Below are 14352 nucleotides of genomic sequence, written 5' to 3' on the forward strand. Positions count from 1 at the left end.
TTATTTGACGGCAACCCATCCTAAGAAACACACTTTAATACATCACGATCTATAAAAACATATAATGCACATGAATGAAACAAATTTGACCAAATAGGACTTTTTATATAAGCTAATATTTTCGATTCTATTCCATTTCCTTTGCCTTTTATGAACTGTTTTCTCAAAGTGCTCATTGTAACCTACTAAAATAATTTCAATGATGGAGCTGGGTGTGGTGTTTTGGGAAACTGAGGCAGGAGATCACAAATTTGAGGACAGCCTTAGCAATTCCGTGATACCCTCAACAACTTAGTGAGACCCTATCTCTAAATTAAAAATAAAAAGGATTGGGTTGTAGCTCAGTGGTAGAGTGCCTCTGGGTTCCATTCCCAGTACCATGGGAAAAAAAAGAGAGAAAAGAAAAAAAATCTACCGATGGATCATGAGCCACATGACCTTGAGCAAATCATTGAGCCCGCCTGGGCCTCGGGTAGTGATGGAGCACTGAGCAGAGTCCTTGCACGAAGGATGTGCTCAGTGAATGTTGGCTGTTGCTGAACCCTTGTCATTGCCGTGACTTCCTTTGGCTTGGCTCTTACAACTGGCTTGTCCAGTGTGACCTTCCTGTAAGGTGGTACAGGACCCACTTCATCCCTCTGCTTCTGCACAGTGGACCCAGAAAAGACTGGGCTTTCCTCTGCTCTTCTGTTCTTCTAGCCTCTTCTGTCACCACCATAGCACCACAAGGAACTGGGCAGACTTCCGGCCAGATGCCAACCAGCCCCACGCCATCTTCCTCCACGACACTGCAGCCCAGGGACTCTTCGTCCAGTCCTGTGTCAGGAACTGTGGCCACACCTGCTGTTGGGGGAGACACCCATTTCAGCACTCCTTTGGCTTCAACTGTCCCCCAAGGCCTCAGCACACCCTATTCCACCTTGGCTCCTGGGAAACCCAAGGTAATTCCAAGCAGGCTGGGTCAAAAAAGAGAGCCCAGACTCCAAGAAAAGCTATTTCTCTTCTTCGCTCTAGCCAGGGCCCTGGCTGGGTCTCTGAGGAATACTGTCCATTTGCCCCATCTCCCCTGGTTTTTCCCAAAGCTGCCAAGGACATTCCTGGCTTTAAACTGGTCCAGCCGTGCCCCCAGCTTGCCATGAACTGATTACCACCCACTGGGGATGGGGAAGAGCAGGATCCTCTTGACTCTGGGCCTGACCCTTCATCTCATGGCTTCTTCTAGGTAGACTGTGTGACTCCTGAAAAGCTGGACGAGAAGCTGCTCATCCTGAACCTCACGGAAACCAGCCCCTGTGTGAGTGCTGCTCACCAGAGCCCCCACCATGCCCCTGCAGGCTGGCAGGGCAAAGAAAGTAGAGGGGATCGAAGTGCTCCTTCTCAAATGGGCCGAGTGGTATCATCATCCAGGGATCAGTCCTTTGCCATCTTACTGAGCAACAAACTAAGGTTCAGACTCCTCTAAGGTCACATAGACAGGATTGCCACAGGCCAGAACAAGTTCCCAGGTCTCACTTTCACTGTGCCTACCTACAGTGGCCTAAGGGGCAGGAGGCCCTGATCCTGGTTGCCCTTTGCCTCTAGTTCTGGGTGTGACTTCAGTCAGTTGGTCTCTTTGGAAATGAAAGTTTACGTCTGCCTCACTCCCCTTGTTCTCAAAGTGGCTTCCTATGCCTGGTCCACGTGTTTTCTGAGCGCCTCAGTGATGGCACGCAGAGCCTTCAAACCTAAGGGAATTGGTGTGGACAGGAGATAACAGTCCCAGTACTAACCTAAGGGAGCCCCTGCCTGTGGTTGTTCTTCCACTCTGGGTCCTGTGTGGACATTTGTGTGAGCGAGAGGGCACAGCAGTATGTGGCTGCCCTCATTCTCTAGTCTCCCTAGGACCAAGGACTAGGGATGACATTTGCTGGGGATGTTGGCTGCTTGCTCAGTGAATAGCCGTTGAGTACAGGTGGTGGCTGGCTCGCTGCTGCCCTCTCCTGGCCAGTGCCTATTTTCGCACCCACTCCTAGGAACTAGAACAGAACAGGATTTGGTTTCTACAGGTTGGAGAGTTTTTCTGCCATCATTTTCTCTTGGGCATCCATTTTGCTGGCATTTTCCAGGTGAACCTTACAGAAGTGTACATTTGACCATATGAGTTTGAAAAGGGAGCAGTGTTCTAGGGTTGGACTTTTTGGGACATGCTAAATGGTAATGCTAATGCTCTGTATTACTTCTGAAACCCTCTTTGCTAAAGAAGGAAGATGGAAAACCCTGAATCCCTTCCTGATACTGGGGAAATTCCAGGTGTGACCTCCAGGGTGGCTTATGGGGGTCTTGAAGCAGGTCAGAGAGACATCCGCTCCGGGAGCCCTGATGACCTGCCCACACTGATCTTCACCGTGGGCGCTGAAGACACGTCACCACATTTGCTCTGCTTCTGCACACATTCAGGGTCCCCTATACTGCCCTATTCGGTGGCTCCTCATCTTCCCCACCAGCCTGCTCACTGCCCAGTCTTAGCCTCGGAGGGGCACAGGTGCATCATTCTGGGAATAGCCCACCTGGAGCTAATAGCTGAGGCCTTCCACTCCCGAGGTCTTCAACGGGCATGAGAAGCTGGTAAATGGCAAGTTCAGAGAGCCCTGGAGCCCCTGCTGCCAGTGGTGGGGTGCTGTGCCCCCCACCCACACAATACAGGACACTGATTTCTGAGTCTCAAAGAACTTGGAGGAAATGGGCACTGGGGGAATCCCTCGTGCACCCCAGAGAGCTGACATCTGAGGGGAGCGGGCAGAGAAGGCAGGGGCTGAAGGCTGCAGGACCCCGGGAACGGCACTGGTGGAGTGTGGAGAGGGGCGTGGGTCCAGCAGGGTGGCCGAGGGCAGTCCCACAAGCCTAGGCCGCTGTCACACCCCTCTGCAATGCCTGTGTTCTCACAACAGGCAAAGAGCCCCCCGGCGGATGACAAACTGGTCACACAGCTGTGCCGAGCAGTCAAGGCCACCTTCAACCCGGCTCAGGATTCGTGCACAGTACAGCTGGCCCCTATTCAAGAAAGCCAGGCAGTGGCAATCAAAAAAATCACTATTCAAAGTGAGTTGAGGGCAAGAGGGCCTGGGCCTTTGTGGGTGGGAACGGAGCAGGAGGCCATGGGATGGTCCCGGAACTGCTGGGAGTGTGGGTCGGGTGGTGCCCCTAGGAACTGTCAAGCCACGCATCCTCTCAGGGGCCACCCAGGAGACTGGGTGCATATAGAACACCCTTGTCCTGGGGGCCATCACCCTTGCTACCACAACGCTCTGAGCTAGACCCTGGAGGCAGCATCTGTCCTCTCTCCTACAGCAAATCTCCTTCCTGAGAATGTGTATGAACTGCTGAAGGACAAATGGGATGACCTAAGAGAGGTAGGTGGCGCCTGGAAGCACTGGGCAGGCTGGACCAGGAGCCTCTCAGAAGTCCAGTGTGTCCAGAGCCATCGCCCATGCAAGTGTCTGCAGCAGATGGAAGAGCTCACAAATGAGGGGGTGCTCAGGGTGGGGGGTGCAGACCCTGTTCTGTCACATGATGTCTCCTTCCCGGCCAGGTGGGCGTCAGCCACATGCAGCTGGGGAATGAAGGCCCACCAGAGGAGGCCGAGGACCGCTTCAGCATGCCGCTCATCATCACTATCGTCTGCATGGCGTCCTTCCTGCTCCTTGTCGCTGCCCTCTATGGCTGCTGCCACCAGCGTCTCTCTCAGAGGAAGGACCAGGTGAGCACGCCCCTCCTCTAGCCAGGGAAGCAGTCACCAGATGAGCTCTTAGCTCATCACTCCTGTTGTCCAGCAGGGAAAAGTGAGTGGCCTTGGACCCTTCTAGCAGGCAGAGCCCCGCCTAGGCAGCCGCCAACCACTGAAGAGGCTCCATGGCCAGAGGCAAGAGCAGGACTTGGAAGAAAAAGATTAGGTTGAAGTCCTGCCTCTGTGTGACCTTGAGTCCATTGGAGCTTCAGCTGTGGGGACAGTATCCATCTTGCAGAGCTGTTCTGAGGATTGATTGATAGAAATGGCCCTTGTGCACCTATCTCACCAAAACTTCGCTCACTTACCTACTGAACTCCCATCTTCCAGTTCCACCCAAATCCATGGGTTTTGCCCCTGAATGCACACTGAAGGCGCTTTGGGAAAGTTTTCATGCCTAGCTTCCTCACACTCCACCTGAAACCCAGTCTCTTGATCAGTGTATGTGTTCAGAGCTCCCCAGGTGATTCTAGCATGCAGTCAAAGCCAAATCTTAAAGAGACTGAGAATGTACCATTGCCAATGGCTGCTGTCCACAGCAGGGATGCCCACAGTGACTGCCATTCCCATCTTGTCAGGCTTGGAGAGGTCCTTGGTCACCTGGCCTGAAAGGTCATTTTCTCACAGTACTGCTCAACACATTACTATATGGGGTGATGTAGGTGCTTGAAGAGGTTTTGGGGGAAGAAGTGGAAGAAAGGAAAATGCTTAGAGGATTCTGGAAAACAAAGTCCATGTCCACTGACATCACCGATTCAGATTTGCCCACAGAGCAAAGGTGAAACCAGTTGGGAATTTTAGGGTGTGAGGCAGGCCTGAAGACAAGTGGCCTCCTGGGCAGCCCACACCTACATGTGGGCAGTGAGTGCGTACTTTAGCCAAACTGGGTTCCCTGAGTTAAAGGGGACAGCACATGTTAAGACTCGTTTAAACCAGGTATAGTGTGCCATCTGTAATCCCATCTATGGGGGAGGCTGAGGCAGGAAGATTGCAAGTTTGAGTCCAGTCTTGGCAACTAAGTGACATCTTGTCTCAAAATAAAAGGAATGGGGATATAGCTCAGTGGTAGAGCATTTGCTTAGCATGCTTGAAGCTTGAACATTGGGTTTGTTCCCCAATGTTGCAAAGAAAAAAAAAAAAGACTTAAGGCTCAAAAACCGCCCAAATTATTCTTTCTCCCTGGGCTATCTTCCCCATCCTAGCAACGACTCACAGAGGAGCTACAGACAGTGGAGAATGGTTACCATGACAACCCAACCCTGGAAGTGATGGAGACCTCCTCTGAGATGCAGGAGAAGAAGGTGGTTAACCTTAATGGGGAGCTGGGGGACAGCTGGATCGTCCCTCTGGACAACCTGACCAAGGATGACCTAGATGAGGAGGAAGACACACATCTCTAATTGGGTCTGCTGGCTGCTTCAACAGGGCCACACGCTCCAGACTGACCACCCGAAGTGCCATTTGGACAGAGGAGGAGAATTCCTCCCTGTTTGAGGAGGGAAAGACTGGGGGAGGAAGAGTGAACTTCAAGGGTTGCTACCTCCCAATTCCCACAGGGCCTTAATTTTTCCCTTTTCAAGCTGATCATATCATATTCTATCTAGATCCCTCTTGTAAAGTTACCCACTAGTGCCTGAGCTCAGCGCTGCTGGAGGACAAGAAGGAGGGAGATGAAGGAAGAGCCACGGAAGGGTCCTCAGAGACCCACTAGCAGAATATCCTCATGTCCTGAGTTGACTGAAGAGGGCAGGTGACTTGCACAAGGTCACAGTTACTTGTTGACAGATTCCTCCCTTCACTCCAGGGCTCATCTGTACCAAGCACACTGCTGTGTTCACTTGTGCCCTCTTTCCAGGCAGAGCTGCCCTGGGCAGGGGTGACCACTCCAATAGTAGGTGGGCTGGGAAGGAGAGCCGGCCTGTACCCTTCTCAGTGGGATCTATATTATAAGGACAGGTCCCATGTTTCAGTCTCCTCCTCCTCCAGCTTCGTCTGCCAGTACCCCTCTCCCTCCCCTCCTCTTTACCCCTTTCACTCAATTCTTAGTTCCACTCTGCCCCAGGGCGCCAGGGATCAGCACAGGTCATTCATCACCTTGAACCCCTTTTTCTGGACTCTGTTTTCTTTGCATCCATTTAATGATGCAGAGGCCTCCCAGTGTGCACGAGGCCCGCTTAAGGGAGCAGTGGGTAGGTGAAGAGGGGAGCTTCTCATCCCAGGGTGGCCTCCTCATGGCAGCTGATTCGGGGCTCAGCAACCACACTGGCCCACAACCCAAGCACCCCTCGAAGACAGATGCTCTCCAAGATCTCCTTTGGCTTTCTGCTCCCACCAGGGATTAGAATCTGCAGGAGCCACAGAAAGTAAGATTTTTTTTTTAAAGTCACTGCTCAGCCAATGGGATGAATCCCCCAAGGCCCAACAAGAAAGAGCAATAGTGGTAGGACAGACCTGTCCCAGGCCCCAACCCCCACCCGGATCAGCAGAGGTGTGTCTGAGCAGACAATCCATTGAAACTGCTGGCAGACAGGTGTTACTGTTTCATAGGAAACTCAGGGACTTTTCAAGTTGCTGAGAGTTTTGTTGTATTTGTTTGTTTGTTTGTTTTTTGTTTTGTTTTGTTTTTTAATTCAGCACTCCACCGTCAAAGGCCAAATCTCCAGCTAAGGGAGACTTAGTTAGCTCACCTCATGGATTCCAATTCTCCTGTGCCACAGAGAAAGGCCCAGAACATGAGTGCATTCTAAGGTGCCTGACTTCCCACTCTCCTGGCATGGAGCTAGGCCCTGCTGTTTCCTCTCCCCTGTGTTGCTGGTGGGGCTACTGCAGTTCTGTTTCTGGTGGCATCTCAGGGAAACACAAAGCCATGTCTAGTCCCCAGCACAGGGTTTTCTAGGCTCAGCAGTTAGCTGCCTTGTAGAAGGCACCTGAGGATGGGGCATAGTGAGGCTTTTCCTGGTTTTCTGAGGAGGGGAAATCCTGCATGGAATTTTGAACCCGGCCATGGTCTGTATGTTCCTGGGCATAAATTCCCTGGAACCAACTATCTGCTTTGGGACAGTTTTATTTTTAAAAAGGTGGGGGATATAGGAGGACGGTCTCCCCCTGCGTCCTCCTCTGTGGCCTGTAGCCATTCAATATCCTAGGGAACAGGAAGTCCAGGTGGTCATGGAGGGCACCCAGGAAGTTTTCCAAGAGCTGGAGAGATGCTAGGTTAGCAGGATCCAAAAGCATTTGCCCTGCTCTTCTGACACTAGTATTTGGAGGTGGGCAGGATGGGGAACAGTACCAGTCTGAGGAGAAATAGAGGAAGTGTTGGGACTCTGGAGAGAAATCTGTTTGCTTCCTTTCTGCCCAGTGGGTTTCTGTCATGGTCTCTGTGTGAGGCCAGACTGGATTATTGCTCTTGCTGATTGTGGGTCACATTCACCAACGAGGGCATTTGATAGAGATAGCAAATATTGCTTCTGCAAACTGATCAAAGGGTGCAGCCCCCAGGCCTCTCAGAGAGAGTTGATGACTGTGAAGACAAGGGAGCAGAAACCATACCTGGACAGGGGCAGCGACCACAGCTCTGTCGAGGGAAAACCTGGGGAAGCCTTGGGCTGACTGGGAGGTTCCTTCTTTCTGTGTATCCAACTTGTGCCTCCAGTAGAACTTCAGGGTCTGACACCTGGCCTGGGCTTGCTCTTGCTGCTAGGACACCTGTGTCAACAGGCCACGCTGCCAGCATCTGGAAAAGTCATCTTCCTATGTCTTAATATATTGAGTCAGAGTGCTGTCTGATAATTCAGATTCTGGGGCCGAGAAGAGAGGATAGCAACACCAGGGGCTCAGCAAGACTTTGTACAGTTGTACCAAAGAATTTAGGAATTCCCTATCGGTGGCAAACTGTTGTTTCCCCACACTGCAAAAAACATGAGTCTGATGATTTCCCAAGCTACAGAAACCACAGGCTGATGATTTTGACTAGCTGCAACCCAGTGGGCAGCATGCTGCCATGTGAGTGGGAGAGAAGCAGGACAGAAGAACCTGCAGCAGAAGGCAGAATACAGGTCTAATCTAGTAGACCCCGCTTCTCCATGAGAAAAACTAGTGGAAGACTTGTTTAAACCATTTCTTGAGCTTTATCTTTTTTTTTTTTTTTTTTTTGACAATGTACTGGAGAAACTTTGAAGAACAAATTCAATCTGATGTATAGATATACATATTTTTGACATGTAAATACAACAGCCACATTAATTTGCTGCACTGCTTTAAGTAAGTATACTTTGAAACAACATCCATTAGCTAAGGGAGATGGCTAGGCTTTCTTTTTTCTCTGAACAAGAATGTAAATGTCTAACTAGAAATGACAAGTTTTGTCTTACTAGATTCAAGAAGACAGGCTGGGGACAAAATATTTGTCTTGCAGACTGGGCATTTTCATTTTAAAATATGATCCCATTCCAATAAGGGCTGGGGTCAGGTGCACTAATTGGAGAGTGACACTCTGGTCACAGGGACAGAGATGTAGAGATCTAGTCCAGTTTTTTTCCACGACAAATCTGAAGCCCACACAGGTAAAGTGACAGAAACAGGATTAAAGCCTGGATCCACAGATTATCCTATGCTGTGTGCCTCTAAAGAAACCAGGGAACTGAAGACTGCCACTTGCAGGCAGGTTGACACAGGACACCATTCCTTCCCCCAAACCACCCGAACAAGGCCAGGGACGCAGAGTAACATAAACGAAAGCCCCGCTAGACTCAACATTCCGGAGTCATATAGATCTAAGAAGTAAATGAGCGATTCTTCCACCAAGAAACTGTTTAGTGAGCTCTCACTTAGGAAACCTACTAGCAGAGGAGGATCAAAGGGAACAAGACAGGGAAGGCAGCGCAAGAGAAAACCAGAGCCTAGCTTTTGTAAATGTGGCGCTGATTCCCGACACCCAGCGAAAGCAGGGGATTACTATTTCATGGGGTTTGTTTTTATTAGTGAATGTTAAAACAGTTTGCCCAGGAGACTGGGGGAGCATGTGTCTTAGTGGACAGGGGTCTGAAGTACACTGGAAAAATACTGAGAAACTTGTTTGTAAAGACTATCGTTAATTATTGCATTTTTCTTACAAAAATATATTTTGAAAAATTGTACACTGTTAATTAAAATGCTTTTCTGTAAGCTGGTTCAAGCCCTGGTATTTTGCTTGACTTAAATTCTTTACCTGTCGTCATGGAAGCAACTCCCCTACTCTTAGTGACACTGACCTGTGTAGGTACAGGAGGGGAGTGGGGCGATGTAGGAAGGAAGGGGGGCATCCTAGAAGCGTGTAGTTCTCCACCCCATCTCAGGCCACCCTACCAGTCCTAAGAGGATGTCATTTTCTCCCAGGCACTCTTCTCTCTTCCTCCCTCATGCTTTGCTTTGGGTATAGCTGTGAGTCACCCCCAGGGAAGATCCCATGTGGGCTGCTGAGCCCAATCAGGTATGAAAACGCTGGCCGAGAGAAGAACACAAATACAAAGCCAGCTCTGTTCTGCCTGTAATATCTGCTTACTTGTCAGGAGAGACTTGCCTGGCTGTTCTCCAGGTACCTAGTGGAGGAGGAGGTTCAGGGAAGGCCTCAGATGATTCCAATTCTTTCATCTCCAAGGGTGGTGATGCAACAGCTGCACGTTCGCTCAGGGCTTCAGGATTGCTAGACAAAAATCCCTTCCATTCGTCTTCACAATTTAGTTTACAGAACACTTTAACAGTGTCTAGGGAGCTGGCACCACTCTAGGGAAATGAGGTGCAGAGACGAAGTGTTCTCTTACACAGCCATTTAAATGGTAGTCTTAGTTCCTAGACTCCATCTTTTCTCTTCAGGCCCACGTTCTTAAACACTGCCGTCATGCCTGAGTTCCAGCAGTTTATTTCTAGAATGCAGTATCTGTTAACATGACTTTCATTTGGGAATTCTGAAAGGCCACTCCACCCTGAAGGGGTGGGTCAGAGTTGGGCCTGGGTATTGTGAGGTTAACTTCACGAATGCCAAGGATACCGGAAGGAGTCCAAATGCCAGGACTTCCTGCAGGGCCCTGGCCCTGCTCAGGCACACTGTTCTGAGTGGCAGTTTGTTGAAGGCCACAAACGCTAGGACTACTCTTCCTGAACAGGGCACGGACCCTGCTTCCTGCCCACCAAGGTGCTCTCAGTTGGCACTTTAAATGGTATGCCTCTTTTGTCATTTGCAACCTCCCTATCCTATAAGCTTCCTCGCAAACCACTCACTTCTGTACCCGCAAAGGAGAAAACTAGATAAAGTCCTGTCTACTCTAAATGAATACTAGTGATAAATACTGAGCATTTTTCAAAGACCTTGGTGAGATAAGCAAAGTCAATGGGACCCTAGCAAAGACCATCTGCTGCCAGTATTCACTTACAAAATTGAGACTGCCCAAGGCAACTGAAGTCGGTGGTAGATGTGGAGGTAAACAGGATTCGTGGCTCCTGGACTACCATCCTATTGGCGAAGTTCAGAGGGCTGTTGTACAATGAGTGCCATGTATACTGCCAAGTGTCCTCAGCTCCCCTTTTGAATTTTGCCAATCATCAAAACTTGCTAGCAGTGCTAGCCAAGACACTTTTATCTAGTTCTTCTCTCCTCCCTGTAAGGAAAATGTCTCTGGCAAGGCCATCTATCTGACTGCCCTTGCTTTTCCTGGGTTTGAGAACCTAGCAGGAAGGTCCCCTGCAGACATCAGAGAAGCTACAGAGCAGCTTAACTCTAAGCACCCTGCTCTGTCGCCCTCTTCCCTATGCCACTAAAAGCTCCACTCTCTTCCTTTTCTGCTTGCGACTTGTAACAGGCAAAGGAAGATGGAAGTACGGGCACACCTGGCCAAAAAGTGGTAACTTGCAGCCTCTGTACATAGGCTCACTGAACTGGTGCCGTTGGCACCTCAACGGTGTTTAGCACCAAGCCTTTGCTCACTGCTGTCTTCCCACTAGAAGACAGTGACGGATATGTCAAGGGTGGTGTCCTACGTTTTGAGCCCTTTGTGTCAATTCTTTGGACAATTAACCAAGGAAAGATCAATTCCTTACCTTATCACGGCACCTCACGTTTTCCTGTTTTTAGAACACAAAGAAATGTTACTTTTGAGCCACACATAGAATACACCCTAGAAGTGAAAGCTATGCAGCAAGAGATCGCTTGATTTATAGGTTGAGAAAACATAATCCCCACACTGAAATGTAGGACCACAGGGCCAAACCAGGAGATGACCTCCCTGTTATTCTGAGGACATACAGAAAGTTCACACAACTCAACTCTGACAACTCAGGGCCTTTAAATAAAGGCACAGTTCTGAGTTATTTTTTTTTTTCCAAACATGGAAACACCTGCAGGTTCTCTCCCTTTACTATCTTTTCTACAATTTTCTATTTCAGTCCAGTGTTTTCTTCTAGTTCCTAACTGGTATAAGTATGACCCCTTAAGACTTGGGAAACAAGTCCAAATTCACAAAACAGATCCCCACCAAAAAAAAAAGCTTGTGATTAAAAGAAGATAGACAAAATATGAACTAATTTGCCAGAGCCTTTACTTTTTTGGTACTGGATTGAACTCTGGTGTGTTTTACCATGAGCTATATCCCCAGCTCTTTAAAAAAACTTTTAAATTTTGAGACAGGGTCTTATGAAGTTGCTAAGGCTTGCCTTGAACTTAGGCATCCTCCTGCTCAGGGATTGAACCCAGAAGTGTTTAATTACTCAGCCACATCACATCCCCTTGGTATTTCTTATTTTGAGATGGGGTCTAAGTTGCTTAAAGAGTCTTGCTCAGCTACTGAGGCTAGCTTTAAACTTGCGATCTTTCTGTCTCAGCCTCCCAAGTCACTGAGATTACAGGCATGCACTATTGTGCCCAGCTCCACCAGTTTTTTTTTTTAATGAAAACTTCTCTCAGAAACTCTGAGCTCAGCCAATAGTTCTTTATCTGAGCAGTCTCTAAGGAAAACATCCAAAGGTCCTTCTACACTATATCATTTTCATCTCTGGAAGACTGTATAAAACACTTTTTAAAAGCTGCCTTTAGAGTAGTTTTGGCAAACACAAGACATCTTGTAGTGTCCATATATAACTTTTTATTAAGAAAATGAACAAAATACATTCTTTCTCCATATGTACATTACATACAACATAATTCTACAACTGCAAGTGTTCAGCAGATCACTCAAAATTTACTCACAAAGTAGTGATAACATACGTACCAAACCCGGGATCAGAAAATTACCTGTACTTAAAACGTCCATATGGATTGAACAAAAGGTAAACCAGAGAGGATCACGAAGGGGATGGGGAAGACCGCAGAACATAATATAGCCCAACAAGACGTTAAAACAACTGATGTTAGAATCGGAAATCTGACACCCAAAAAGCACTTCTTTAAACTCTCCAAATAGCTCTTGCCAGCTTCCAGGGTGCTTTGTGAATTCTGTTTCTGATTCAGGTACTTGAGGATACAGTCTAACCCCATACTACAGTCTCATCTGAAATGTTACTGAGGTGCAAAACTAGTCAAGCTTAGCTGGTGTTTAGACTTATGGACTCCTTTCAGTTGTGTTCATTTGTATGTATTTTGTTTTGCTCTGAAAAAAATTAACTCTACCTTTTTGAGTGTGGGTTTAATATTGGCCATATAATGAAGTGCATCACAAACAGAAGGCTCCTCACAGTCTGAACAAATTCCATATACCTAAAGAGCTTACAAATTCAAATGAGTCTCAAAGACGACATTTCCAATGACCTAAACAAGGCATCTCTCCATACCTACTGTTCAGGCTTAAAGATAACTTATTAACATCATTATTTTCTGACTGTCCAGAAGAAGATAATTCTTAAGGAACATAAGTAAGGGTGGGATATATACTTGCTGCCTGGGCCTTCCTACATGTGGTAGAAGACACTGAGGATGGCTCTGTTAACTTTTTTTTTTAAACCTTTTCTGGACTTTGTCATTTTTGGTAATGGAAAGAAGTCAGAAAAAAGCAAGTGAAGAGGTCTCATCAATTAACAAGGGCTTTCCTTCTTTACACTTAGCAATTTCCTAGTTTTCTATGATGAGCATATTTTTATAATCACAAAATCAATACATTATTAAAGTCACATAAATGGAATTTACACACTCCAACTGTCAAATGAGATAGCATGTTTCCCAGAAGGATAAGGTTCCCCCAGTGATGGTGGAGCTTCATCTTCTCCATCTAATTTCCAGTCCAACTTTGGGTTTTGAAGACCTTTTTCTGTCAAAAGGGATCTTAGTTTCTGGCCACTAAGTACTTCTAGTTCATAAATGAGCTGACTTTAAAAAAACATTCTAACATCTTTCCCGAGCTGCTTATAAAAACGTCATTTTGAAAAGACAGAATACTATTTGTTCTAAAGACTAAGACAAAGATGTTTTCTGCTTAGTTTTCCTGTATTATTATTCTAAGATTGAAGACTCCGTTGTACATAGTGGTAGTAAGGGAAGGAATCTTTTTAAGCACACACACATGTGCATACACACACACACACACACACACACACAGAAACCTGCTCACAGAAACTGAGCTGAAAACTATACATAAAGGATAATTCATACTTTCTAATTAATTTCAAAAGACATTTCACACAAGTCAAAAAAGTAGGCTGGCTTACAGAGTATTACAGTCAACAGCATCTCTTGCTCATGCTAAATGTAATGGTTAGGAAAGGTAAATCCACTTTTATTTTTCTAAACAGATGCTTTACAATTGAGGAAGAAAGTCACTTATAATTGGTCAGTCACCAAAATCATTTTTTCTGGGAAAGGAAAAAAACTCAAGATTAAGTATATGACTTAAAAAAAATGCCTTCCCTTACAGAAGACTTCTCATATTTAATCTTATATTTTGGACTTTGATATCTTATCAAATTTGGGGTTGGGCTGACAATGATTTTCCTGTGTCACAACTTTGTATTTAGTGTTTTTATGAGTGTAGCTAACATGTACGTAAAACAAAGCAAAGCCTTTACAAAGATAAAAGTACCCTGGGACCTCTAAAGGATGCAATTAAAAAATATAAAGTCACACATCTCTGTCCTCAGTGGTCAGAAGGTAAGCAGGGCTGGGGATGTAGCTTAGTGGTAGAGGCTTGCCTAGCATGTGGGAGGCCCTGGGTTGATTCCCAGCACCACAAACAAATAATTAAAAAAAAGGGTAAATACAGCAATTATAATGCAACATGCTGAAGAGTCACTTGCAAATACATGCTGGGTATACCCCTGATGGTCTAAGATTCTCTCTTTTGTTTCAAGTGAATTTGTAAAGTTATGCCAGTTGCAAGGGATTTGGGGCTTATTATAGATACCTTCTATGATCAATCAATCACTTCACAGATGTGGAGAAGACTTAGAGAATAAACCAAAATTATCAAATACCTCTTATATCCAGGATTCATGTACTTCTTGGCAAAGCAGAATAGATACAGACCCCGGGATTATATATGATTAATTCATTTTAAAGCATGAAAATTAATGTCAGGTCAGTCCATATAAGTTCTAAGTTATACATGAAGTGATAATTCCTATTTTAAAAGCCT

At 46.7% G+C, this 14352-nt stretch overlaps 1 protein-coding gene across 1 annotated transcript in view; it reads left to right on the forward strand.

Annotated features, from left to right (window-relative positions):
- Window positions 1–8931, forward strand: part of Podxl (podocalyxin like) — a 70802-nt gene extending 61871 nt beyond the window's left edge. The window contains exons 7-12 of the mRNA XM_047562100.1: window positions 700–941; window positions 1223–1294; window positions 2928–3078; window positions 3328–3389; window positions 3569–3736; window positions 4966–8931. Coding sequence (XP_047418056.1) covers window positions 700–941; window positions 1223–1294; window positions 2928–3078; window positions 3328–3389; window positions 3569–3736; window positions 4966–5163 — 893 coding nt within the window. The 3' untranslated portion in view covers window positions 5164–8931. The remainder of the gene's footprint in view (window positions 1–699; window positions 942–1222; window positions 1295–2927; window positions 3079–3327; window positions 3390–3568; window positions 3737–4965) is intronic.
- The last annotated feature ends 5421 nt before the right edge of the window (window positions 8932–14352 follow it).

The sequence above is a fragment of the Sciurus carolinensis genome, chromosome 8 (assembly GCF_902686445.1).
Source record: "Sciurus carolinensis chromosome 8, mSciCar1.2, whole genome shotgun sequence".
In the NCBI taxonomy this organism is placed as follows: Eukaryota; Metazoa; Chordata; class Mammalia; order Rodentia; family Sciuridae; genus Sciurus; species Sciurus carolinensis.